At 40.0% G+C, this 27,651-nt stretch overlaps 4 protein-coding genes and 1 long non-coding RNA gene across 5 annotated transcripts; 2 read left to right on the plus strand and 3 right to left on the minus strand.

Annotated features, from left to right (window-relative positions):
* Window positions 1-4,022: 4,022 nt before the first annotated feature.
* Window positions 4,023-6,693, minus strand: LOC122008438. Its single transcript, XR_006119285.1, has 2 exons — window positions 6,380-6,693; window positions 4,023-4,476 (listed from the first exon to the last, which is right to left on the minus strand). It is a non-coding gene; the product is annotated as an uncharacterized LOC122008438 (long non-coding RNA).
* An 8,983-nt stretch (window positions 6,694-15,676) lies between these two features.
* On the plus strand, window positions 15,677-18,201 carry LOC122010491 (acid phosphatase 1-like). Its single transcript, XM_042567030.1, has 4 exons — window positions 15,677-15,754; window positions 17,072-17,520; window positions 17,624-17,836; window positions 17,933-18,201. The coding sequence occupies exons 1-4, from the start codon at window positions 15,677-15,679 to the stop codon at window positions 18,108-18,110; spliced, it is 918 nt and encodes a 305-aa protein (XP_042422964.1). The 3' UTR covers window positions 18,111-18,201.
* Window positions 18,202-19,757: 1,556 nt separating this feature from the next.
* LOC122012610 (40S ribosomal protein S10-1-like) lies at window positions 19,758-22,190 on the minus strand. Its single transcript, XM_042569210.1, has 5 exons — window positions 22,056-22,190; window positions 21,918-21,966; window positions 21,511-21,793; window positions 21,281-21,419; window positions 19,758-20,014 (listed from the first exon to the last, which is right to left on the minus strand). The coding sequence occupies exons 1-5, from the start codon at window positions 22,056-22,058 to the stop codon at window positions 19,934-19,936; spliced, it is 555 nt and encodes a 184-aa protein (XP_042425144.1). The 5' UTR covers window positions 22,059-22,190; the 3' UTR covers window positions 19,758-19,933.
* Window positions 22,191-22,394: 204 nt separating this feature from the next.
* Window positions 22,395-24,694, plus strand: LOC122012436 (60S ribosomal protein L19-3-like). Its single transcript, XM_042568977.1, has 5 exons — window positions 22,395-22,549; window positions 23,584-23,706; window positions 23,774-24,087; window positions 24,334-24,374; window positions 24,453-24,694. The coding sequence occupies exons 1-5, from the start codon at window positions 22,438-22,440 to the stop codon at window positions 24,475-24,477; spliced, it is 615 nt and encodes a 204-aa protein (XP_042424911.1). The 5' UTR covers window positions 22,395-22,437; the 3' UTR covers window positions 24,478-24,694.
* A 1,499-nt stretch (window positions 24,695-26,193) lies between these two features.
* LOC122012330 (stress-related protein-like) lies at window positions 26,194-27,651 on the minus strand. Its single transcript, XM_042568828.1, has 3 exons — window positions 27,500-27,651; window positions 27,189-27,419; window positions 26,194-26,814 (listed from the first exon to the last, which is right to left on the minus strand). The coding sequence occupies exons 1-3, from the start codon at window positions 27,545-27,547 to the stop codon at window positions 26,434-26,436; spliced, it is 660 nt and encodes a 219-aa protein (XP_042424762.1). The 5' UTR covers window positions 27,548-27,651; the 3' UTR covers window positions 26,194-26,433.

Consider the following 27,651-nt stretch of genomic DNA (forward strand, 5'->3'; position numbering starts at 1 on the left):
TCCTTCTCGATAGAGTGCAACCTTTCACAAAGCTCTCTTACTCTTTACAAGATGAAACTTAGGTTTAGGAGGAAGAGAAAGGCTTGGAAGCTTAAGAGATGACTTAAGAGTTTTTCAACAAAGATCAGTAACCTCCTTCATCTCTCAAAGCTCATTTAAATATTATGAAAAGATTTGATCACTAAACAACTCATTTCCTGCATCAGTCGACTAGTGTAGCCGTTGGACATAGCCAACGATACTCCAGAAAATTTGAGATTCTGCCAATGGCTTTCTACCAGTCAACTGATGTCACTACTAATCGACTGGTCTTCACAACCGTTGGGCACAGAACCATTCTGTGCTCAGAATTTGGACTATTCGACTGACCTCAGTATTAGTCGACTGATCTCTTATATTCACTCCCACTCATCCTCTCCAAAGTCACCCTTGAAACCTCTTCCTCGGCCTTCGCCCCTCATATGCACTTGAGCTCGTGGCTCCTCTCCGTATCATCCTTCACATTGCCTTAAAGTCCACTTTCCTCAGGCCACTCCTTTGCTCCTCGTCCGGCGATCCCTCGGATGCACCATCCTTCACCAATCTCAAGGACCCAAGTTATAGGATGAGACTTTACTCATGTATTTCACCAAGTCCTACATGACTCAAACACATATCAAAATAATATGAAAGTTTAACTTAAATTCTTTGATACACACATCAAAATCATGATCGTATCCTATCAAACCTAGGTCGATTGCACCCACAGTTTTGTTCCAATTAAATAAGCCACTTGTGCAACTATAAAGTTGTTCATTTAAATTATAATATAATAATTTAATATATTGATTATGTGAGCTGCTTTATCTTAATTATAATGTAATACTTTTCCTTCTCACAGATGAATGTGGAAAGAAATTGAAAGTGAGTTTTTGTTTTACCAAGAAAGGTACTGATATATTTTTGAAGAAGATGCAATAATACCAGAAATATTCAATCCAAGAAGCAAGGTATATTGAAACTAATATGCATGTCTAGTATATAACGTTTTTACTTTTATATAGACTTAATATGAACCCAAAGTTTATGAATTATATCTACATATTTTAATTTGAATTGTATGACACATTTTTTGTTCAATAGTAAGAAAATTGATCGGTTATACTTTTATGGTATTGTAATTAGTATTATTTATAAGAGTTTAGTTAAACAATTCGTGATGTAAATATAATAGACAACGGTTTTGTAAATAGAAATTTATAAAAAATGACAATGATTTTTAAGCGTTGCAAAGCTTTGTCTTTGCAAAAAATAACAATGTTTTTTAAACATTATCTTTGAATGAATTTTTAACAACAGTGCTTTTAACAATACTTTTTTAGCCACATAAATAATACATAAAAAGTGTTATCTTTTAGTTTTTTTTTTCTTATATTGATGATGTGGTATTTGTAGAAAACTAAAGGACATATGGTTACATATCGGAGATTAGATTTCTTGGAGGTGATTGGATATTTGGACTTTAATTTTTCTGGATGTTTAGATAATAGGAGATCCACTTTAGTCTACATTTTCATGCTCATTGGAGGATCGATATCTCGTAAGAGCATCAAGCAAATGCTAGTAGTCACTTCCACTATAGAGATAGAGTTGATAGCATGCTATGAAACATCCAATCATGAGATTTGGTGGCAGAACTTCATCACATCACTAAAGATCATTAATGGTATTGATAGACCATTATGGATCAACTATGATAATAAAGACGACAAAACCTCATCACATCGCTAAAGATCATTAATGGAATTTAACAGATCATTATGGATCAACTATGATAATAAAGCCACAAAAATCTATGCCAAGAAGAACCATAGTTCATCGAAGTCCAAGAATATCAACATCAAATTTCTGGCTATTAAACAAAGAGTTTAGAGTCGTCAGGTCATAATAGAGCACATCAGTACATATTCCATACTGGCATATCCCCTTTCCAAGGCTTGATACCTAAGATGTTTCATGCATATATTGTAGATATGAGAGTTATTCTTATGGAAGAAGAATTTATCTAGTGAGAATATGTATTTTCTTTATTGCTCTATATTTTTGTTAATAAAAATAAATACTTTGTTTTGATTATTATACGTACTTAAAGTTTAAAATATTAATGAGAATTTTGTTTGTTTATTTGACACTATGAAATAAAGTATTATGATTTACTATTATTATTTAACATTTGATATTTATAAATATAATATAGATTCACTTGGAATCATAAAGCTTGGATCATGATTTGCTAGTATAGTTTAGTATAAAGTTTTAGCAAATATAATTAGACCCTTTTGGGTCACTTCAAGACCTATTGAAAATCTACATGTACTGATCGTATTTCATATAATTTATACTCTACACATCCATATCTTGATCTATGTAACCTTTAGCGATGTGTACATTAATGCGTCGCCAAAGATCATATTGACATTTGCATATGCATGTCTGCGACGCATTTTACGTACATATGGTGACGCTAAAATACGTCGTTAAAAATCTGAATTCTTGTAGTGAACTCATATGTAGCTCATGTGGAAAATTATTTGATATTATTATTCCTTTTGGTGGACTTAATTATAAGTTGTGAATATGAATATGAAATATTTAAGTGATCTAATTTGAGATTATTGGGTCTCGAGTTATTTATGTGAATTTCAAGTGTAGAACTCTTTAACCCAATCTGTTAACATAGGGTTGATAACAGATCAGAGTGTCAATATATGGGAAAGGTCCCAAAGAAGTTAAACATTTTAACATAACATTTTGTTCCCCATTGACGAAAGTTACATGACGTTATCAATCCTAATTCCCTTGAAAGGTTTTTCTTATTACTTCCTGATCCTGTCCGAGAATGAGTCGACGGACGCTAGAGAAGTGGCGCTTAAGTTGACTGGATGTTGACTAAAGATGATGTAACTCTCCGACAAGATGAGCCTGCAACCACAAGTCGTTAGTACCGAGCCAGGGAGAGGTTCCCTGGCGATGGCCCTCCGACGCTCAAGTCAGTAACCGGCAGCGACAAGTGAATGAAGAATGAAGTAGAAAAAGAAGCAGCAGTGTAATAGTAGCTACAGTAGTGAACAACATACCTCCGATGAAGCTTTGGGACTTCTTATATAGAGTTCCCAGGAGGCACGCACACGCTTCCCGAGGTGTACATGCTTCCCAGAGCATACCTGGAAAGGTCATGTCAGAAAAGTGTGTCTGATGTCATACCTTAACAGCCCGAGCATATCCCTGACATGGTAGTGGAAGCTTCCACCGTACGATTCTCTGTCTGACAACGTCGCTGACCATGCCGCCTGTCGATGACACTGATCCCTAGGAAGATATAGACAAGTGCTCCCTTTGTTTGTTATTGGGCCGAGCGAGAGAGTCGCTCGGTCAGTCTGCCGTCTGGGCGATGCAGCGGTCAGGCCGAGCGTCCGCTCGGCCGATGAGCTGCTGCCGGCTCCACCCCATCGGGCGAGGGAGTCCTGCCTGTCAGGTCGAGGTTGCATCCATTGCCTAACCGAGCGGGATGGCTGTTCGACCTTTGTCTCTCCCTGCTTTGAGCTTTATGAGCGTCGGAAGCTCGATGCCTGACCGATCCATCGGAGTGTCGAACCGGCTACTCTTCCTGCTGATCGGGGAGGTAGTTCGCATTAAACACTTTGACCTTCTGCCGAGCGGGCCCCACCTAACTACTGGATCACGTGCCTCCCCCTTAAGTCTAGTCGAAGGAGGTGGCAAGTTCGACTGACTAGACAAGTAGTCTGGTGACCGATCGGCCGATCAGCTGAGGGGTGGGTTGAATCCCGATTGGCTCAGGTAGGACTGGTCTTTCTCTGTCGATCGGTACATTGAGCCTTTTCACTTGGATATTTTTCCTCATCATTCCCGGAGGGGGCATGAGCCGAGTGAGCAATGCTTGTCACGCCCCAGAGGAGTCCCCGTCCGAAGAAATTTCGACAGCATCTCCTCTGTACGGGTGACAATCTGAAGCATTTACTACATACAAAATATACCTCAGCCACACTCGGCTGGAATATATATACAAAATATAAACAACATGACACGCAGTTTAATATACTCAGCCTACCCGGCTGGACAAAAATGAAATAACCCATAACCATCATCTATAACCATCAGCCTAAATGGTTGGAACAAAATCGAAACACACACACAGCGGAAGACAGAACAATAAATACTCAGCCTACACGGCTGGATGTAAACGCAGCGAAAATCACAAAGAGAAAACAAATGTATAACCGACAAAATCACTAACTAAATTGCCTGCAACCACCGGACTAGACTCCAAAATCCATATCGAAGCATACAATACCAAGTTCACAAAACCAAAACATAAATAGCGTTAGCAACCAAAACCAGAAAAGAAACTATCCTCGAATGTGTCGTGGGACTGGCAGCTGGGACTCTCCAAGCATCCATGACTCATCTACCTATTACCTGGCGAAAGAAAATCAATTTGCGAGGTGGTGAGTATTGAAACTCAGCGGGTATAGAAAGATAGTGCATGAATATAACGTACAACTAGAAAGTGAGCCAAGAGTATACAGTCTCATAAAAGAAATAGCAGATACTACAATAGAACCAAAATAAGCACTCATACCTGAAACCATATCCTAGGCTAGGTATAGTGGGACAGAACTGATACTAATCTGCTACAGTACTACTCATAACTACAGAGACAACAAGCAAGGTATACACAAGCAATAATAAAGAAAATGATAAAGATATATAAACAACAAAGAAATATAAATATAATGAACTAAAATCCCTCAATACTTCAGCAGGATTTTGGGCATAATTTATATCAACCATTTTGCTACTAACACGAATGGCCGAGGGGACAGTTGCATAGTAGCTAACTAGTTACATTTGCGACGGGGTCTCTGCTGCTCGTACTCCAGCTACCACTCACACGAATGGCCGAGTGCGGCACGACAGGACAAGCGGCATCAACTCCAGCTACCACCCTCTCGAGTGGCCGAGGATGCGGCATGCATGCAATGACATGATGCGAACCATGCAACAGTCATCATATATATAAGCAGAACCAAGTATGCTACATGAGGCCAGCATGCTTAATATCGTAAATAAATAAGCAACAGTCAAGCAAACAAACATGGTATCTAGTATCTGCTACTGATCATGGACAACAACAAGAGACTGTATAGATATAAAAACGAATATCTCAAAGATCACGTGGAAGTATCAAGCACAGGAAAAATAAGAGTGGAGTCAAGGTAAACCGTCCTTATCCAAAATAATTCATGCACTAAGATCCAAGTACTAAAAGAAAACAAAGCAAGAAATACCCGCCTTTATATGTAGATCGTGTCCACCGTCTTTAATCAACGTCTTGCAAATCACGGGATGTACAATTTAGCTAATTCCATAAATGACATATAGCTAAACCCAAACCTAACTAAATTAGGGAAAAACCCTAATCCAACTATGAATCTCGATTCACCCACTATCAACAATTAACGATCTTAACATCACATTCCTAACCACTCAAGCCGCTCAACCCATAACCCATATATATCCTACTTCAAGAATCAAGATATGTTTTGCCATAAATATGAAAACCCGAGAAAGTCAATTCCAATTAGGAATAAAATCTAACCACTAACTAACCCCCAATAACAAAGATTCATGGCTATCATACAACAAAATCTCCCATTCACAGTTAACTACTAAAACTAAAAACACCAACAACAACCTCTGATCGGCCACAAATCCATTGACAATTCATGGTAAACGCTCGATAGATCCAGCAATTCAAGTGGCACAATCAAATCCTTTAAATCTGAGAACAACATGTAGAACATAGTTATGACAAAGACAATCAATGTAAACACTTAGAACTCCAAGGAATCTGAACATATAACGATCTAGAAGTGAAAAAAAAAAAGGGAAGATCTCAAATCGAAAACTCAAATTCAACGAGACATATCAAAGCCACCTTGCAACCAACCTTCAATTACCCAAAACCAAAACCAAAACCACCTGTGATCCCCATAACACACTAAGTCTTTGAAATCCCTAATCTTACATAAGAGAAAGGAAACCTGGAAGTAGTCGAATAACCATCATAAAAACCCAAATCAGCCCGAATAACCCAATTGAACAGACATTCTTGCAAAATTTCTGAATCCACAGTGGAAAATTCGGAAGAAAACTAGGTGGAAACACAAGAACGAGCAAGAATGAACAAGAACATCTCCAAATCCCCAAATCGCAGCTCAACAAAGCCGACCATCATCTGAAATAAACCTAAAAACCACACCTATCGCCTAATTCATACCTTCCAAATCTCATACCCACATAATCAGAATGTACTTACCGGATCAATTAGGGCACAGCAAGAAGTCTCTGGTGCTCGCGTGAGGAGAAGAGACTGTGTGCTATGGCTCGACAGAGAAGAGCACCAGCGCTGCCACTGGTTTGGGGAGAAAAGGTTCGGTGAAGGGGGAGAGGCCGATGGCTATGGCTCGCTCGCGTGAGGAGGAGAAGGAGGTCGTGGCTCGACGGAGAAGAGAAGATGCGGCCGGCTGTAGCTCGGTGGCTGGTGCCCGACGGAGAAGAGGCTCGACGAAGGAGGTGGCGGTGGCTCGGTTGGAACCGAGAGAGAAGAAGGGAGAGGCGGCGTCCGGCTTAGGGCACAGCAAATTTAAGTTTTTATAATATAAACTTAGGTTTAGATAAATTAAAACCTAAGTTTATTCCTCAATCAACTGCCATAATTGGGTATTCCAAACGGACCTTTTCCAAAACCTATAATTTTATCCCCTCAAAATACGTCATACGAGTTCCGATTAAATCCTAAGAAATTCCTAAAATTTCCTAAAAATTCCAATAAGATTATTTATCCATTAATCTTATTATTTAATTATTATCTGGTTCGGTATTTTACATTCTCCCTCACTAATAAAAATTTGGTCCCCAAATTTACTGTTCAACTCAGAGATCCTCATGTAAAAGTAACCACCAAACAACATATTCATATACCATACCATTCAAATATCATGAACAAATCTTCAACCGTAAGAGATGACTCTATGGGTTATAAGCTTACCCTGCTTCCTCTACGCAACTCTGATACCTAACCAATTGTGGATAAATCAAGTACCTCACTAATAAAGACAACAATTATATTAACCCACATCATTGACTCTCCAAATTACAGTCTTCTTCAACGAGAAATCCGATTCATAATTACCACCATTATAGGCACTGATAAAGAACCAGACAAATCTGAACTAATCACAAACTTAGACCACCTCTAAAAATCCACTACTAAGAACTCCGAGATTTTCACCAGAAATTCCACACCCAGTGTCTAATTGAAGCCATGAACCTCCCCACTCAAATCAATTATCAGTCCCAAGCAATATGTATCATCTTCAAATTAAACACAAAGCTTATCAACCCAAGACATTTCCATAAAGGATTTAATATCAATACAACCTACAATCTGCCATAGATCTAGACTAAATTACAAAATGATACTTCCAATATTTATAATCTACCAAATAGGACAAAGCAAGGTGCATCAAAGACACGTCCATTTTATTAAGTTTTTATAAGTTTCTTATGGTATGTAAACATGTAGCTGGCATAGGCATTGGCTAAGAGACCAAAGCAGGTCTCAAAGAAACTGTTGTATAGGCACAAGAGTGAGCATGGGTAACAATCTTAGTCGTGAAGCCTACAATGACCAGGAGCAAGCCACCTTCCATTCTTTTTGCAACCTAATGTACATGAAAACTTCCTACAAGCCTATTTGGGTGTTAACAATGTCTGTTGCTAAAGATGTTCCAATTGGTTCATTCAGTTGTGACAAATAACTAAAACCCAACTATCTTTCTAGTGCTACACCAAACGCTATTACTTCACTAACTCACTGTTATAGATAACTATATGCGTACTAAAAGGAGTGCGTGATAACAATATACACATACCTCCCATAGCTTGGAGATTCCTGCCGCTGCCTAGTCCCAAAACTCGAAAGTCACATCGAGGAGTCAAATTACAAACAAAATTGAAACACCAAAAATTGGTATCAAATTGATTTGGAAATCATATCTCGAAACAAGATCGAAATCCCAAAAACACATAAATAGACTTCGCAAAACCTGAGCTCTGATACCACTAAATTGTCACGCCCTAGAGAAGTTCCTGTCCGAAGAAATTTCGGCAACACCTCCCCTGTACGGCGGACAATATGAAACATTACTACATACGAAATATACCTCAGCCACACTCGGCTGGAATATATATACAAAATATAAACAACATGACACGCAGTTTAATATACTCAGCCTACCCGGTTGGACAAAAATGAAATAACCCATAACCATCATCTATAACCATCAGCTTAAATGGTTGGAACAAAATCGAAACACACACACAGCGGAAGACAGAACAATAAATACTCAGCCTACACGGCTGGATGTAAACGCAGCGAAAATCACAAAGAGAAAACAAATGTATAACCGACAAAATCACTAACTAAATTGCCTGCAACCACCGGACTAGACTCCAAAATCCATATCGAAGCATACAATACCAAGTTCACAAAACCAAAACATAAATAGCGTTAGCAACCAAAACCAGAAAAGAAACTATCCTCGAGTGTGTCGTGGGACTGGCAGCTGGGACTCTCCAAGCATCCATGACTCATCTACCTGTTACCTGGCGAAATAAAACCAATTTGCGAGGTGGTGAGTATTGAAACTCAGCGGGTATAGAAAGATAGTGCATGAATATAACGTACAACTAGAAAGTGAGCCAAGAGTATACAGTCTCATAAAAGAAATAGCAGATACTACAATAGAACCAAAATAAGCACTCATACCTGAAACCATATCCTAGGCTAGGTATAGTGGGACAGAACTGGTACTAATCTGCTACAGTACTACTCATAACTACAGAGACAACAAGCAAGGTATACACAAGCAATAACAGCAGTAAATAAGCAATAACAGCATATATAAACAACAGCAGCCCAAGCAAATATAATAACAGCGTATGCACGGATGGTCACTCCCGCCCACCTCTCTGCACCATGACCCCTGTATGGTCGAAAGGCCGGGTCAGTGACAGACTGTACACCACTCCAGCTACCACTCACACGAATGACCGAGGGGACAGTTGCATAGTAGCTAACTAACTACATCTGCGACGGGGTCCCTGCTACTCGTACTCCAGCTACCACTCGCACGAATGGCCGAGTGCGACACGACAGGACAAGCGGCATCAACTCCAGCTACCACCCTCTCGAGTGGCCGAGGATGCGGCATGCATGCAATGACATGATGCGAACCATGCAACAGTCATCATATATATAAGCAGAACCAAGTATGCTACATGAGGCCAGCATGCTTAATATCGTAAATAAATAAGCAACAGTCAAGCAAACAAACATGGTATCTAGTATCTGCTATTGATCATGGACAACAACAAGAGACTGTATAGATATGAAAACGAATATCTCAAAGATCACGTGGAAGTATCAAGCACAGGAAAAATAAGAGTGGAGTCAAGGTAAACCGTCCTTATCCAAAATAATTCATGCACTAAGATCCAAGTACTAAAAGAAAACAAAGCAAGAAGTACCCGCCTTTATATGTATATCGTGTCCACCGTCTTTAATCAACGTCCTGCAAATCACGGGATGTACAATTTAGCTAATTCCATAAATGACATCTAGCTAAACCCAAACCTAACTAAATTAGGGAAAAACCCTAATCCAACTATGAATCTCGATTCACCCACTATCAACAATTAACGATCTTAACATACATTCCTAACCACTCAAGCCGCTCAACCCATAACCCATATATATCCTACTTCAAGAATCAAGATATGTTTTGCCATAAATATGAAAACCCGAGAAAGTCAATTCCAATTAGGAATAAAATCTAACCACTAACTAACCCCTAATAACAAAGACTCATGGCTATCATACAACAAAATCTCCCATTCACAGTTAACTACTAAAACTGAAAACACCAACAACAACCTCTGATCGGCCACAAATCCATTGACAATTCATGGTAAACGCTCGATAGATCTAGCAATTCAAGTGGCACAATCAAATCCTTTAAATCTGAGAACAACATGTAGAACATAGTTATGACAAAGACAATCAATGTAAACACTTAGAACTCCAAGGAATTTGAACATATAACGATCTAGAAGTGAAAAAAAAGGGGAAGATCTCAAATCGAAAACTCAAATTCAACGAGACATATCAAAGCCACCTTGCAACCAACCTTCAATTACCCAAAACCAAAACCAAAACCACCTGTGATCCCCATAACACACTAAGTCTTTGAAATCCCTAACCTTACATAAGAGAAAGGAAACCTGGAAGTAGTCGAATAACCATCATAAAAACCCAAATAAGCCCGAATAACCCAATTGAACAAACATTCTTGTAAAATTTCTGAATCCACAGTGGAAAATTCGGAAGAAAACTAGGTGGAAACACAAGAACGAGCAGGAATGAACAAGAACATCTCCAAATCCCCAAATCGCAGCTCAACAAAGCCGACCATCATCTGAAATAAACCTAAAAACCACACCTATCGCCTAATTCATACCTTCCAAATTTCATACCCACATAATCAGAATGTACTTACCGGATCAATTAGGGCACAGCAAGAAGTCTCTGGTGCTCGCGTGAGGAGAAGAGACCGCGTGCTATGGCTCGACAGAGAAGAGCACCAGCGCTGCCACTGGTTTGGGGAGAAAAGGTTCGGTGAAGGTGGAGAGGCCGATGGCTATGGCTCGCTCGCGTGAGGAGGAGAAGGAGGCCGTGGCTCGACGGAGAAGAGAAGATGCGGTCGGCTGTAGCTCGGTGGATGGTGCCAGACGGAGAAGAGGCTCGACGAAGGAGGTGGCGGTGGCTCGGCTGGAACCGAGAGAGAAGAAGGGAGAGGCGGCGTCCGGCTTAGGGCACGGCAAATTTAAGTTTTTATAATATAAACTTAGGTTTAGATAAATTAAAACCTAAGTTTATTCCTCAATCAACTGCCATAATTGGGTATTCCAAACGGACCTTTTCCAAAACCTATAATTTTATCCCCTCAAAATACGTCATACGAGTTCCGATTAAATCCTAGAAAATTCCTAAAATTTCCTAAAAATTTCAATAAGATTATTTATCCATTAATCTTATTATTTAATTATTATCTGGTTCGGTATTTTACAATGCTGACGCCGCCTGAATCTCCTCGGAATACGCACAAATCACCCCCATTAAGGCCGAGCACGCGCCCACACCTATTAAATGTTGCTTTGTGGGAGGGCGCCACGTGTCGTCGCCGCACGTCCGAGGTGACAGCTGCTGATGTGATGTTTGGTGGTTCGAATTCAACGACTAGATGTGTGCTTCGATGCCTATGCCCTAGATCGAACGGCTCCGGTCGGCCTATCCATTCTTTATAAAGTCGTGGTGTCGGCTTCTACTCCGAGGTTTTGCAACGATTGTGTGTTTCGGCGATTGTGCGTTTGCTTGCTCCGGTGAACCTTGGTTCCCTGCTGTAGCGATCCTCTGCTCCCGGTGATGGTCCTCTCCATCTCATAAGCTTTTCCCCTCCCTCTTCATTGCTGCTTTTCCACTGTTCTCTCCGCCTCCACCGCTTCCAGTTTTCTGTGTTTTCCGGCCATTTTTCCCGTTGAACCCTCTGCCTTTTCGTTTTCCGATCATAGCGAGCTCCTCGTAGCCGTCTGACCCCGCTCCCGGTCTCTGATATACTAACATGGAGACTCGGTTCGATCCGGGCGACGTTGCAAGTCTGATAAACACCTTTGATATCCCTTCTGACCATGAGATAATTCTAGCCTCCCCGTTTGACCGGCCCAATGACCCACCGATCGACACAGTTTTCTTCTTCCGAGACCAATTCGTGGTCGATCTTCAGTTTCCCGTCCACCCTTCATAACCGAGGTCTGTAACTACTTCCGTGTCCCACTCGCCCAGCTCGCCCCTAACTCTTTCCGTCTGCTGTGTGGTGTGGTAGTGTTGTTCCGAGTGTACAACATTCCACTGACCCCTCAGGTCTTCCACTACTTCTATTATCCCAAACAGTCTGAGCTAGACACTTACCTTTTCCAATCTCGGATCAGTCTAGTCTTTTTTGACAAAATGCCCACCTCAAACAAACACTGGAAGGAGTATTTCTTCTTCTTGAGACTCCCCGAGCAGCCAAGCTTCCTGACTAGATGGCAGACCGGGCTTCCTCCTCAACCTGATTTGAAGAAGTACAAGACCCGGTCGGACTACCTCCATGCTGCCAACATGCTAGCCAGCCTGAAGTTCGACATCCATAAGTTGTTGTCGGAGGGCGTAATGTACATATTTGGGTTGAGCCCGATCCGAGCAAAGCTCCTGAGTAGCCTAGGTATGAAATTTCTCAGCCTTCTTCCTTTGAGTCTAACTAATCCTTTTCTTCTTTTACAGTCGCTCGTCATTCAGTCGATCACTTCCTTGCCGCTAGCTAGGCGAAAGGTGACACGGTTCGCTATTCTGCCAATCCCTCCAGCTCAAGCTTCCGGCCCGTCGCCCTCCGCTCAATCGGCGTCGGCCTGGTGATGATCCATCACCGCCACGCTTCACCTCCCGACGGAGGATCTTCTAGCGCCGAGTGACCAGCCCAACTCTCCTCAGCATCAAGTTTATATTCGCGGTCAGCTATCTGGGAGGAAGCAAGGGCACGAACGGCCATGAAACCCCTTGGCGCACTTGCTGATAGCCATCTGGAGATGTCCACTAGGGTCAGTATTTTCAACTATCAGTTCATAAGTTATCTCCGCTTGGTACTAATGTTTGCTTGCAGTACTGGGTGGAGAATATTGTCATGTGCCAGCGGTTGGCCCAAGTGGAGGATGAGCTAAAGAAGGACAAAATTTCTGGAGAAGCCTTCTCCTCCCAGGCACAACCAGTCACTCGTCTGGAAGGCCGAGCTGGAAAAGGCCCAACGAGTACCGGTCGACATCTTGTTCTATCTCCATATGAAGAGTTGCTCCGGTCAATCTTCGTGTGCCGCCCGACCCCCCGAGGCCGAAGTCGCTTGCTGCACCAGACGATCGGCTAGTGTCTTTTGCTGCTGCTGTTCGTCTATCTTTGTCGCTCGCACTTGAATGAGCGCATCGAGCTCCTCTGGAGTGAGCATCACGGTGTGGTGGTATGTCTAGCTTCTTCCATCTCCTCAGCTCGAATTCAGGTGCGTTCTCACAGACGGTGCCAAATTTGATCTTGTCCGAGAATGAGTCGACGGACGCTGGGGAGGTGGTGCTCACGTTGACTGGATGTTGACTGAAGATGACGTAAATCTCCGACAAGGTGAACCTGCAACCACAAGTCGTTAGTGTCGAGCCAGGGAGGGGTTCCCCGACGATAGCTCTCCGACGCTCAAGTCAGTCACCAGCGGCAAGCGAATGAAAAATGAAGTAGAAAAAGGAGCAACAATGTAATACTAACTACAGTAGTGAACAACCTACCTCCGATGAATATTTGGGGCTTCTTATATAGAACTCCCAGGGGGCGCGCGCACGCTTCCCGAGATATGCACGCTTCCCAAAGCATACCTGGAAAGGTCGTATCAAAAAAGTGTGTCTGACGCCATACCTTAACAGCCCGAGCATATCCCTAACGTGACAGTGGAAACTTCTACCATACGATTCTCTGTCTGACCATGTCGCTGACCATGCCGCCTGTCGATGACACTGATCCCTAGGAAGATATCGCCAACTGCTCTCTTTGTTTATTATTGGGTCGAGCGGGAGATCCACTCGGTCAGTCTGCCGTCCAAGCAATGCAATTTCAGGGCCGAGCGTTCGCTCGGCCGATGAGCTGCTTCCGGCTCCAACCCGTCGGGAGAGAGAGTCCTGCCTATCGAGTTGAGGCTGCATCCACTACCTAGCCGAGCGGGATGGCCGCTCGACCTTCGTCTCTCTCTACTTTGAGTTTTATGAGCGTCGGAAGATCGGTGTCTGACCGAGTCATCGGAGTGTCGAACCGGCTACTCTTCCTGCTGATCGAGGAGGTAGTTCACGTTGACCACTTTGACCTCCTACCAAACGAACCTCACCTAACCACCGGATCACTTCCGCTTCTTCTTCTACAAGCTAAGGATCATTGGATTCTAAGACGATACGGCAAGATAAGGATGATAACTCTACAATTAAATTCCTAATCACTTTTAGTTTATACTTTTACTTTACTATATCATATGCTTTCATTAAAGCAAAATCATACACATGTTGTATTTACTATTTCGAGGTTTTTTTCAGTTCCTAGAATTTGTGCGACTTACAATGTAAAAGTTCTTTCAACTTTTTGGTGAGCTTTAGTCAACTCTCAAATGAATAAACCCAAGTTTAAAAAATAATCATTCTTATGATAAATTTGATCGACCAGGAGCAATAAGATTTGATCAAAAGCATCGAGCACAAATACGTTGCTTATATGCCACTTAACTCTGACTCCACTAGAAATAGCTAAATAAAATCAAGGATACATCTTTTGGTCCATGAAACAATAGATCAGGATAAATTATTATAACTATGATTAGATGATAGTCACAATCAGATTATAATTAATTATGGTCTCTTTCTAGATTTTTTAAATTATAATTTAAGTCGGGACGGAACGGATGGTCGAAGGCCGTCAATAATGGATAAGTGACTAGACAGTATGACGTCAAATGGAGACAACTTCTAAATGACCTTCGATCATCTGTTCCAATTCAAACTATAATCTTAGGAGACAATAAATCTAAGAAAGGATCACAATCAATTACGATCAGATCACGACCACGATCCAATATAATTATAAATGATATATCTCTGATCCATTTTTGTGAAGCAAGAGATCTGGGCTCAATAAAATCATACAAGCTCTTTCTAGCAAATTTGTCAAAGATCATGCATTCATCCAAGCATTTCACACAATGAATTTCACAGTTATTTTTAAAAAGATAAATTAGAGAAAACTGAGCAAATATGGAAAAAATATTTCTTTTAATTTCATCAAGAATCGATCCATATTTGATTTGATAATTCTCCCACGCGGTGACAACTCAGTCAAACCGGGGGCCTCTCATTCTTTAGAGATCTTGTTAACTTGAGTATTAAATCATGAAAAACTACTAAAAAAAAAATTCACGTTTCTGATATAAGAGTGAGAGCTCTTAATGTGTAAAATATTTCGATTAAAAAAAGAAGACTTTTAGGCTGAAACATCTCTTACTATTTGACGATACTTATACAAAAAAATTGAAATATAAAGCTAAAGCATTAAATTGTATTAAATCCTTTTTACATCCATTTTCAGTCGTTCCCAAAACTAATCATACATCTTTCTCCTTGTGAGTTCTTTTCCTCCTTTGGGCTGGATATTATAACAGAGTTCGGCCCGCGGCCGCGCTTTTGGAGCTCCAGCTTCATTAACATCCTCACCATAAATTTCATAATTCCTTTAAAAAAAAACCTTACAATTTTACAATTTATCAAAACATTATTTTTTTTTTACTTTTCTCCACAAAACAAGTTCTTTAATGGATGATTTTAAATCATTATTCTAAAATAAAATAAAGGTGATAAATACCAAGGATTTATTAATGGCGGCAAGATGACTTTAAATGAGGGCTCAAAGGTGGCAAAGAAGAAAGTGAGAAAAGAGAAGTGTGGCGATGGTGAAGGACTGAAGGTAGCAAAGATTGAAACGAAGATGACAAGGATTCTAGAGATAAAAGTCATAGACATCAAGAGAGACTAAGTTGGGAAAAATGGCAGGCCTGAAGGACAATTTAGCAAGTGGTTCAGCCATAGAATGAATACGTTAAAGACATGTTGATTGAAAGGATGAATAGCCAGTTGCCAAAAAAGGACTCCTCACAACTAATCTATAGACAGAGGCAGCAAAAACAGAGCTGTAAATCACAATCCCCATTAAAAAAAAAAATGGGAATTCTTCAAGGATACAACACAAAAGTAATCTAGAATTGCCAAAGTTTTCCAAATCCTAAATTAGTCACGATACTTTCAAATGAGCCTCAAAGATGCACGTCTTCTTTTTGAAACATGCATGCCTTGGTTTGGTTGTCATATTCCATGATCTAGCAAAAAAATGATATCCCTTACTTCAGTGCAACCCAACAAGGATTTCCATCATCTTAATGTACAGTGTCAGAGTTCGGTCAGATTGAATCGGATCCTATTCAAAGCTACCCCTGCTGAACCCAACCTAACCTATCTAGGTGACCTCAAGCATAAACCCTATCCAAATTTTCTGAGGTGTATACCAATCGTTCCAATCTGTTTCTTTCAATAATCATGATGATGTTGATGATGATGTAGCAGGATAGCTACAATTGCAACAGCAAATGATCAATAAGGAAAGCAATCTAAATACTACTTTCTTTCATCATTCGGTTTACTTTTCCAATAGAAGTTCAGTTTGTCTTCAATATTATAGTGAACACAACCTCTAGGAAGATTCACTAGTCAGCGTCGAAGTATAAAAACCATATTCAAATCCAACAGTACAAAATTTTGACAAGGCTCTTGACCAAACCAATACTTTCAGTGTCACAAGGAGAAGGAGGTACCCCAAACCATCGCCTTAAAACTCTAAAAGAAAGCTATTTTTTTTTCTTGATAATTCAGCAAGCTTCTTTTTTTCTGTACTCTGCATGATTTCCAGATAGCAACCTACCTTTTCTGACCTTCATGAAACCCCTCTGTGATGCAAAAGGTGATTAGATTTTCTCTTCAGGTACTGTGGCAAGAACACAAGTTATGTTTCTGCAACAGCGTGGAATTGGAAGCTAAGTCAATCCGGCTGGCATTTCCATGTGATCGTTGACTACTCCGGCCATATTGTTTAGAACTCAAGTTAAATTGACAATGGCAAATCTTTTGCAACTCTATCCGATCTCACAAAGCGACAAAGGGACAACACCAAAGCCAAATGCATCGGCATCTTTGTTTATTTTATGTTTTTTCATTTCTATATTTTAAATAGTATAATTCCAATCTTCTCGCCAAAGTCAAGAAGTATAGGCCGCATTTGGTGCGAGTGCTCTGTCTTCTTCCTCCTCTGTCCATGGTGGCTATTTGGGAGTTGCTACTTCTCGTGTTGGCCAACCACCTCTTGAGAGCATCCGAGGCTGGAGCGAGGCCGTGCCTGAGGTCAGCCATGGGCTTCGACCCGAGCTACTGCCTGAGCTGGAGAGTGGCGGTGGAGGCCAACAATGTCCGCGCGTGGCGCACCGTCCCGGCTCAATGCGTCCGCTACATCGAGGAGTACATGGTCGGCGGTCAGTACTGCCGGGACCTCGACACCGTCGTCGACCAGATCTTGGCCTACCTCAACGGGATCACGGCCGCCGCAGACGGCTTGGACGCTTGGATTCTCGACGTCGACGACACTTGCCTGTCCAACACTCTCTACTACAAGGACAAGCATTTCGGGTAACGCGCGCAGCGCGAATCCATTCATATATTTTAAAATCAAGCATGCTTGTCCGATCGAGAAGAGGAAATTCATAATTTTGTCTATTCGCGATTCTGTTAGCGGAGATCCATTTGATCGGATGGCATTCAAGAGTTGGGCTCTGAGGGGGACCTCGCCCGCCATTCTCGCGGTGCTTCATCTCTACAGGAAGCTAATAGAGAGAGGTTTCAAGGTGTTCCTGATCACCGGAAGAGATGAAGAGGTGTTCTGCTCGTCCACGACACAGAATCTTCATGCGCAGGGCTTCACGGGATACGAGAGGTTGATCATGAGGTGACGATAAGAGTTTCAATACGATTGAAATTTGGATTTCCCTTTCCGAGAAGAAATAGTAATAATAATGATGAATTAATTGTGAGAGGTGTGCAGAAGCGCAGAGTTTAGAGGGGCAGGAGCAACAGCCTTCAAATCTGAGAGGAGGAAGCAGTTGGTGGCTGAAGGATTTAGGATTCGAGGCAACGTTGGCGACCAGTGGAGCGACCTCCTGGGCGATTGCGCCGGCGATCGCATTTTTAAAATCCCGAATCCCATGTACTTTGTTCCATGAACAACAATTCTTAGCTCCTTTACATGGAAAAACAATAACAACAAGAACAATAACAACAACAACAAAAGGGAAGTTGTTCTTGATTTCTGACTTTTGCTTGGTCGATAGAAATAATATGTACCAACGAAGTTCTCAAGTGTAAATCTTATGTAGTTTTAAATTATGAAATTTGAGAAACTGAACAGCTGATTGAACTGGACGAAGAATTTAGCTGCAGCCGACTTTAAAAGGATAAACTTTATGATTTTCCGATCATATTCGACCGTAGAAACTTGAGAAACAGACTTCCACTTAACTCAGAGCAGTTTTATTTTGTTCAACGTCATTTTTGGCACTTGCAAGAGAATTCATTTTGTTGCTTAATGGAGAATAATTCTATATTCATTCCACATAGGATTTGTCATTACACCACATCCGTGGGGAGATAAATTCCTCTTACTTTATTATATAATAGTGTAGTAGATGAGTATGGTTTGGTTGTTGTATATTGATATTGTAGGTAAGTTTATAGTTTAACTGTAGTAAGCCATATATTAGGTGTTAGATTTTGATTAAGGTGCTATATTAACCTAATAGATATGTATGAGAGTTTAATTATAATAGAAGCTAAAGTTTCATATATGAAATAAAACTATTTTAAATTAGTCTTACATGTGTCAATACATAATAATTGCCTTCGTTAAATATTTAGGTGTGAGAAGGCATTCATATAATATAAGCTTTATTGTATTTATCTTAGCTTTAAAAAAATAGTTATTTACCTATTTGGATTATTTTCCTTCACAATTTGATCGAATATTTTTTATCATGCTATACCACATCCATTAATGAAGTTAAACACTTGCCTCAAGTAATAATATAATAATTAGGTCCTCTAATGAATAGTTAAAAGATTTAAGGCTGAATATCAACTACGGGTCTAAGAATGCTAACCGTTTGGATAAATCTTTATAAGCGATCACTCTGGATTAATCAGTTTGAAAAAATACAAACTAAAAAAAAACACTTAAAATTGTTTAAGCATAAGTAAAACCATTTCATAACGTGGATGCTGGTGAAAAAGAATGGAGAGACAATTGAAACTTAAAAGAATTAGTTATTGATTCCCCATTATAGGTTCAAAGAAATGTAGCACAAGTTAAGGAGCATTGACTTAGGAAAGAGATTATTCGTGGAACTTTTAGGGCTGCTACTCTTTGTCTACCAAAGGAATCAATTCTTGCTCTAAGAGGCAAAAGTCATGCATATTAAGAAATCTAGCTAAAGAATATATCTTGATAAGGGTGCAAATGTTATCCATGGGAATCTTTGGATTAAAACATTCACCTCGTTGTCCATTAGAAGTTCTATTAGACATGCCTAACTTATATATGTTTTATTAGTTCTTTGCATAAACGTATCATCTATCCTCCTAAGAAGACATTTTCTCATCATAGTGCTCCATCGATCATATTATTCTAAAATAAAAGTGCAATTATCTTTTTCAGTTAATAAGGCTTTTATTGCACGAGTAACTGAATTGTGATTCAAATTGAAAACTTTGAATCAAAATTCTTACCCCTGCACAAGTTTGTTTGGGAACGCAAGAACAATCAAAATCTGCTAACCATCACACGATCAAAGAAGATGCAACTGAAAACGTCAATATTAAAAAAAAATCAACTGAAAATTGCAACTTCTAATCAAGGGCAAGTGTCAACTACCAATGTACCATGCATCTGAACTGCAGATACTACAAACACCAATCAACTCAATAATCACCAAAGCAAAAGCATCACTAAGTGCTCGATGTGTTTGTGCGCGCAGAGTAACTTCGGCTAAATCTACTGGAATGTAGCAGATGCAGAACCACCTCCAAATCCTCCACCTCCGCGGCCAAATCCAGGCCGGCCACCACCTGCACCCTGCATAATTTGACAATTTCAGTAGTCATAACATCAAATTCAAAAGAAACCAAAATGTTGACAATAGTTTACAAGGTGCAGTTGACATCTTTGAGCTCATTCTTGAATTTCAGGCTTTACCATACGTTATGGATTGCAGTCTCCCCAATGAAATAGCCTCATAAACAAATAGGAATGCAGGAACATAGTTTCTATAGAATTTATATACGAGATTCTATTTAAGCTTTTGGAAATAATTGTGGTAGTATATGTCAACCTCTATCGCAAGAATACTAACAATACAACTATTGAACATCATGGCTGTGTAAGATACAAGGGAAATAAATAGATAAAAAGAGAGAAGAGATTGGAAATTTTATAAGGCAGAGATAGTGGAATTTTTCACTAGATTGTGTTGTGTTCTATAGAGGGAAGGAAATTAGGAGCGTGACATTTGTTTTTCCACATCTTCTTGGACAGAAGGAAAAAAGGAAAACATAAATCTCTAAAATAAATTTTTTTTAAATTGATTTGGTAAAAAATAATATTTTGTTAAGTGGATTTAAGGCTTGGTTTTCATGGAAACTAGAGAAGGGTCGTGGAGTTCTTTCTCTAATTACATAGGAAATAATAGGTAAAAAGAGAGATGAGAATGGAAATTTTATAGGGCGGAGGATAGTGGAATTTTTCACTAGATTGTGTTGTGTTTCTATAGAGGGAAGGAAATTAGGAGAGTGACATTGATTGCCTTATTGAGCCTCAATTAGAAAGATGCGAGAGGGAGGAGGAAGAAGGTTATAGTCTTAAAATTGCAAATGGATGATGAGTCACATGTAAATTTCTGTTCCTTTCCTTCTATGTCCCCTTCTATACCCTCCTAGTTATTCATCCAAGTGAACTAAGCCTAAGGAAATTTCACACCTCAAATAATCCACATTATGTATTCAACTTGTGAAAAAAATCCTTGAGTTTATTTGCTACCATAATATGCTAAAGCATATAATTTAGATTCCACCATCAAATTGAGCTCAATAAGAGTTCATTTGAAAATCAACCTTTAACATGATATTTTTTAGGTGAGCTTAAGCACAACAAGAGCCAAACTTGACATGCTTCTTGAAAATGATTGATATTTAGTGTGTATGATATGACATTTTTTACTACGTTACTTAAAAAATTACCATTATAAGCATATGAACAGTATATTTATCCATGATAGTAAGAAGTTGTGACTCGGCTCCAATAACTAAATTGCAATCACAAACAATTCAGAGTGGAAAAGTATACCCTGAAAGAAGGTTGGAATTCAGGCGGCGCGCCGCCCTTGTCACCAGCTTCACCTGGGGGGCCTCCAGGCCGAGGTCCTCCACGGTATCCGTCCCTATCTCCAAATCTTGGTCTATCACCCTCAAACCGTGGTGGCCCTCTGGAGAGAATGGTATACCAAATCAAATGATAACCAAGACTCATTAAGAAAGAAGCAAAAATGAACTTAAGATTGGAGCAATTTGCACCACCTTGGGCGGTCACCAGGAGGACCAGATCCAAATGGACGTGCAGGCGGTCTTGCAGATTTTTTCAAGGTTGCAGGGACAATTTCCGAGGGAAGATTAAGATAGGTTCTTAGGAACTCAATACCATCATTGGTGAGATACCAATAGTAGTGCTGCCACGCAAAGGTCTCCCTCACGTACTCTCTCGACTTGAAGCTTTGCATCAGTTTGATCACCTGAAGGTTCGGCACGTCGATCTCCGGGTGCTTGGCGAGGTTATAATCCTTCTTCGCGTAAAGCACCCCCTCTACGAGCACAGAGAGATGCATCAAACCGCATCCAATGTGATAAAAATTGGATCTTTCGACCAAAAAAAATTAATAAAGGAGCAAACTTTATGCATTAACAATCGTAATTAGAAGGAGATATACCCTGGAAGAGGTACTTGCAGATCTCATGGCGGTTCTTCTTGGGAATGATCTGATAGCGAAAAAACAACACGGTGAGATCAATCAACGAGGAATAAAAGAAGTAGAAGTTTTTTTTTCCTCCTTTCTTTTGTCTCTCACCATGGTTGCTCACGATTGAGCGCGGCTTCCGAAGGTGAAACTACAAGATGAGACCGAGTGAGCGAAGCAAAACCCTAATTCGACCAATCTTAACTGACTTAAATAGTGATGTTAGGCCAATGGGCCTGGGCTAATACAGGCCCATCTTATTTTGTAAAGGATAATTTCATTTTATTTCATATTTTTGTTTTGTTTTAGTATTTAAAAAAAACAAATGATGACGTTGGGTACTTTGATTGTCGGCCCATTGGGCTGGCGAAGTGAAGTATCAAAGATAACCCATAACGAAACCCTAGGGCGACCCATATACATATATATGTTCTTCCGCTACTTACTTCCCTTTGATTCATTTCTTCCGGACGACTGCCTAAAAGCAAAGGGAATGGTATCGCTCAAGCTCCAGAAGCGGCTTGCCGCGAGCGTCCTCAACTGCGGTCGCGGCAAGGTGTGGCTCGATCCAAATGAGGTCAACGAACTCTCCATGGCCAACTCACGTAAGCCTTCGCCGTCTTCTCCTTGAGCGCTGGATAGAACTGGTACCCTGCATCCGTGAAATGGTTCAGGATTCTTATCTCGCAGTTCTTTCGATCAGCAAGCAGCAGTACTTGTTTTCGTTGAAATAGATAGAAAACGGAAGTATTTTGCCGTCCATGCCATTAGCCCTTTGTTTACTTGGATTGGACGGGAGAAAGTTGAAGGGTAAAAGGAAGTATTTTAAAATAGACAGAAACAACCTAGAAGGACATATTATCTTTTTTTCTGTTCCAATTCCATTCACTTGGATGAGAATTGATGAACATAGATATTATCTCATTGTATTTATACGATACTTAAATTTTAAAATTTTCCGTTTCTGCTCGATTTGGGTGGAAACAAATAAAAAAAAATGGATGGAATCCAATTCTTTCATCCTATCTATCTTTTAAACAAACAAAATTAATTGTTTTTTTCTTTATACTCCTACTTTATCCAAGTATACACAACAATGATGTTTCATTTTGGCCGTGAAAGCTTATGTTTATGTGGTTCATTCATAAAGCTTTCTGCTTTTGAAAAAAAAATTTACTTTGTTTATGCAAGTAGTGTACTTGTGGAATTTTGAATCGTTGATATGTTTTTTATTTTTATTTTTATTATTTTGCAACATCTTACTATTTCTAACTACGTAATGCCTTTTGGGTTATAATCTGTGTTTCCTTCGAATGGGATTGGAATTGGGACCGACAATGTTACCATAATTTTTTTTTTATCCTTTTTATGGGTTTTAACAGCCCCTTATTCATTCGGTATGCATTTGCATTTGTTATTGTATTGAATTGTTTGAATTAGCTGCTAGAACTCAAGTAATTCTTGCAAGATAGTAGTTCCTTTTATTCATTTTTGATTTACATGTCATTGATTTCGGCGAAGGTAAGTGATCAGTTAGAATTTGTTATGATTCATCATAAGATATAATTTTGTATTATTTCTTATCGATGAAATCTATTGATCTTGAAATTTATAGTAGACTATTTTGTTTCTTGATCAGGCCAAAATATTAGAAAGCTGGTGAAGGATGGTTTTATCATCCGGAAGCCAACCAAGATTCATTCACGTTCACGAGCAAGGAGGGCATTGGAGGCAAAGAGAAAGGGGCGCCATTCTGGATATGGTAATAGCTACTATCTTCTTGTATGTAACATTTCCTTTGTTTTTGACCTGTTTTTCTTTTTTTACAGGGAAACGCAGGGGTACAAGGGAAGCTAGGCTTCCAACAAAAGTGCTTTGGATGCGCAGGATGAGAGTTCTTCGGCGGTTGCTGCGGAAATACCGCGAGTCAAAGAAGATCGACAAGCACATGTACCATGACATGTACATGAAAGTGAAAGGTAACGTCTTCAAGAACAAGAGAGTCCTGATGGAGACTATCCACAAGTCCAAAGCTGAAAAGGCCAGAGAGAAGACCTTATCTGACCAGTTTGAAGCCAAAAGAGCCAAGAGCAAGGCTAGCAGAGAAAGAAAAATTGCTAGGCGAGAGGAACGGCTGGCTCAGGTCATTTTTTTCCTCTTTTCCTTCGTTTTCTTTTATAGAATGTGGTGTGTAATTCTCAAAGTTTGTTCTTCACTGTTTGATTGTCCATATCAGTCTTTTTAGATGAAGTTTGGCAATATTGTTACTTCTTCTATGCTTTATTTATTATTAATCTTTGAATCAATTGGCAAATCTCATAATTTGTTTTTTTAATATTTGTGAAATGTTAATTTGTGCTCACTATTACTTGTTTTTGTTCCCTAGCAGGGGCCTGGAGACCGAGTACCCGCTCCTGCTGCCCAAACGGAGTATAACTCTTTTAACCCCTTTCTGCAATATCTTTCCAGCACAATGTTTAAACTTATACTGGTACTCTGATCGTGCAGGTCTTCCAAAAAAGCAAAGAAGTGAAGAACAACTAAATTTATCTGCTTCTAAAGCTAAAGATCCCAATTAGCTCCAAGCATATTACTCACATAATCCGTCTTTGTACATTTTTGATTTGGTCGTGTATGTGTCCTTTCAGCGGTGTTGTTTTATCAGAAAGTGCTGTAATGCTCGTGGGCTGCACTATTTTTTAATTTTTGTTTTGATAATGAGGCTTTAGAATCCCGCTTATTGATTGGAACGGAATTATTGTCTCACTACGTATGTTATTAACTGCTCTAGTTTTTTTGGCTGTGGTTAACTAATCTTTTTTCTTAGTGCAAAGGTTTGATCGGCTCTTCATTCCTGTGGCTCCGCAGATGTCCAATTACAGGTTGAAAGTATAATGTGACTTTTCATGTCAAATTATAAACAAAGCAGATCCGTATGTTAAGTTTAATTCTTAATGACAATTTCGTATGTTATTAATTTAACTTTTTTACCCATGCATAGACAAATAAATTCAAACAAAACCATCACAGCCTCCAATCCATCTTCACCTTAATAATATTTAATTAAAGAAAGAGAAAAATTCTAAGCTGTCGCAATTGTGTCAAGAAGAATTCTGTGGTGCGAGCCTCCTCTGTCCAATATTTAAGAGTTGCACTTAGCTGAGTTGATAGTTGGATGATGGTTTATTACTTGAGGTCGAGTGGTTGAACTGTGGGATTGGTAGAATGTAATTTTTTATCATCTCGTATAACTCAGTCCTTCAACTACTTCCTTACAATCTTGTATAATTCTCGTATGATTTATCTTCTTCGTATTAATCTTAAAATGGATTAATAGAAGCGTTGGACGATTGAATCATCTTTCACCACTTATTTAGGACTTACTACTGCTGGTGTTGCCCAACCACCTCTTGAGAGCCATGCCGCTGGAGCAAGGCCGTGTCTGAGCACCGCCATGAGACCTGAGCTACTGGTGGAGGCCAGCAATGTCCGCGTGGAGCACCGTACCGGCTCAATGCGTCCGCTACTGCCTGAGTTGGATCGAGGGATCTGGGATGGATTCAATTGAGGCCGTTGATCGTAAATTGAAAGAGTTTACACACTGTTCATTTTACATTGGATTGGACTTGTTTGATCCAAGTTGAAAAGAAATGAAAGAATTATCTATAAAACCACTCCATACGTAAATTTTGTCGAGTTATTTCTAATGTTCTTTTCCTAATCAGATTTTAAAATGGAAGAATAATATATATTACAAATCTTATATATTCTAATAAATTTGTTAGATTTTTGTTCCAAAATTAATAAATCTATTATTTCTTATTTTTTGTTAAATTATTATTCAGTGGAGCACCAGATTTATCTATCGCACCTCCTGACGCCATTGCCGACACTCAAGCATCACCTCATTTGTCCGTCTACGGCGTTTCCATCGCACGACATGGCAAAATCAAATATAAAAACTTCATATTTTATATTAATTTCCATCAGGAACACATTTGGTACAAAAAAAAATATATAGACTATTAAGAATAAAAATGACATTTCATTATCAATATAAATTTTAATGGCAATATTTTTGAAATTTTGCCATTAAAATGAAACAAAAAAAACAATTTATCATTGGCACAGTTTATTATAAAAAGAAAAAGGTTTTCTTAATTATAAAATCAAACGAAAACCTGCAAGAAATCCTACAGACGAATAACATGAACAAGAAAAAAGAGATTTCTAGGATACTCAATCGACATGCAAAGAGAATATATGCCATTAAGATATGTTCATTCAACTACAACTTGTATCGAGAAAGCAAAAAAACAAGCATCTTCACCAGGTACCCAACAAACAACAAAGCGAAATAGACCCTTACATGCAAGACAAGGATAAAAATAAAAAAAAATAAAAAGACAATTTTTTTTGTTTTTTTTTAATTTCTTAAGAAATTTTATTAAAGAGGGATCGACGGGACGGTTATTCGAGCATCAGAACATCACTGAGCAATGGCCTCGCCCGAGAAAACGCGGCTGATACGCTCCGTGGGGAACAGGGGGAGGTAGGCGGAGAAGGCGTAACCCTTCGCTGCGGTGTAAGAGACGGTTTGGTTGTACTTCTTGGCGAGGTGGGCGGCGGTGGGGAGGACGATGTGGGCCGCCTGCGGCACAAGAGGCAGGCGGTTAACGGACCGCCAGAGCGACACAGCAGCCTGCTCCGCCGCCGGCTCGTACTTGGTGTAGACGTAGCGCGAGAGACTTGTCGCAGAATTGACCAGACCGTTGCGCTGAATCTCGCCAGCGGCCGACCGGGCAACCGCTGAGGCATTCTTTAGCGACGGGGGGATGTGGTGCTCCAACTTCTGTGCCGATTCTCCAACCTACACAGCAAAGTGAGACAATTTTCTATACTGCAGTTCTTGTTTTAATTCAGTAAAAAGATACATAGGATTTACATATCTTGACTGCAATTTTCAGGATTGCAGTTTAGATTTTCGCTAAACAATCACATCGGCATATCTTTTGCTTGCAAGAGCAATAAATTTACCATCTTCAGTAATCGACCTTTCAAACTTTGTAATGAAAGAAACAAAATACTTCTCAAGGCGTCGACAAAATTCTCTATGGATAATATTTTAGCAAAAAGAAAAATAAATCAATTTTGAGCGAGGTCGTGACAGAGTAGCCCACCAGGGCAGCAGTTAGAGAGAAAAAGAAAGAGATCGCAGAAGGAGCAAACAGAAAGGGGGCGAACCTTTTGGTCAACGAACTTGAGAAGCTCGAAGGGGACGTCATGAAACCTGTCGTAGACTGGTCCAACGACTCCTTTCACAGTGCTCTCGACGCTCTGCACGCGGGGCTTCAGAGGCCCCGATCTCTCCTTCGCGTAACTGTAAATCCTCGCCACGAAAAGGACCGTCTGAATCGCTGCCACATGCAAGAACTCCAGGTATCTCAGACTATCTCTCTTCACCGACGCTTTCTCCTTCATCCCAACCCAACAAAGTTCGTCAGATCTCGAACAATCCAGAGAAAAACCGAAGGAAAACAGATCAATATACTCACCGATCGAGCAGGTTCAACGATTTGGGGGACGGATTCGTCGTCGGCCATCGTTGGAACAATCGTATTGGAAAGATGAGAAGATCGACTAGGTTTTTTGTTTGTGGGATAAGAAAGGGACTGGAAGCGGTTTTAATAGAGAGGGTCGATCGGAT

Source organism: Zingiber officinale, chromosome 8A, assembly GCF_018446385.1.
Source record: "Zingiber officinale cultivar Zhangliang chromosome 8A, Zo_v1.1, whole genome shotgun sequence".
NCBI classification, from domain to species: Eukaryota; Viridiplantae; Streptophyta; class Magnoliopsida; order Zingiberales; family Zingiberaceae; genus Zingiber; species Zingiber officinale.

Coding starts and splice junctions, on each gene's coding strand:
- LOC122010491 (XM_042567030.1), top strand. CDS start 15,677: ATGACTTTAAATGAGGGCTCAAAGGTGGCAAAGAAGAAAGTGAGAAAA. Junction 17,521..17,623: donor TACAAGGACAAGCATTTCGG/GTAACGCGCGCA, acceptor CGATTCTGTTAG/CGGAGATCCATTTGATCGGA. Junction 17,837..17,932: donor TACGAGAGGTTGATCATGAG/GTGACGATAAGA, acceptor AGAGGTGTGCAG/AAGCGCAGAGTTTAGAGGGG.
- LOC122012610 (XM_042569210.1), bottom strand. Junction 21,794..21,917: donor CTGCAAGTACCTCTTCCAGG/GTATATCTCCTT, acceptor CTGTGCTCGTAG/AGGGGGTGCTTTACGCGAAG. Junction 21,420..21,510: donor CCTCCTGGTGACCGCCCAAG/GTGGTGCAAATT, acceptor CATTCTCTCCAG/AGGGCCACCACGGTTTGAGG.
- LOC122012436 (XM_042568977.1), top strand. CDS start 22,438: ATGGTATCGCTCAAGCTCCAGAAGCGGCTTGCCGCGAGCGTCCTCAAC. Junction 22,550..23,583: donor ACTCTCCATGGCCAACTCAC/GTAAGCCTTCGC, acceptor TTTCTTGATCAG/GCCAAAATATTAGAAAGCTG. Junction 23,707..23,773: donor GGGGCGCCATTCTGGATATG/GTAATAGCTACT, acceptor CTTTTTTTACAG/GGAAACGCAGGGGTACAAGG.
- LOC122012330 (XM_042568828.1), bottom strand. CDS start 27,547: ATGGCCGACGACGAATCCGTCCCCCAAATCGTTGAACCTGCTCGATCG. Junction 27,420..27,499: donor TCGTTGAACCTGCTCGATCG/GTGAGTATATTG, acceptor GTTGGGATGAAG/GAGAAAGCGTCGGTGAAGAG. Junction 26,815..27,188: donor TCAAGTTCGTTGACCAAAAG/GTTCGCCCCCTT, acceptor TTTGCTGTGTAG/GTTGGAGAATCGGCACAGAA.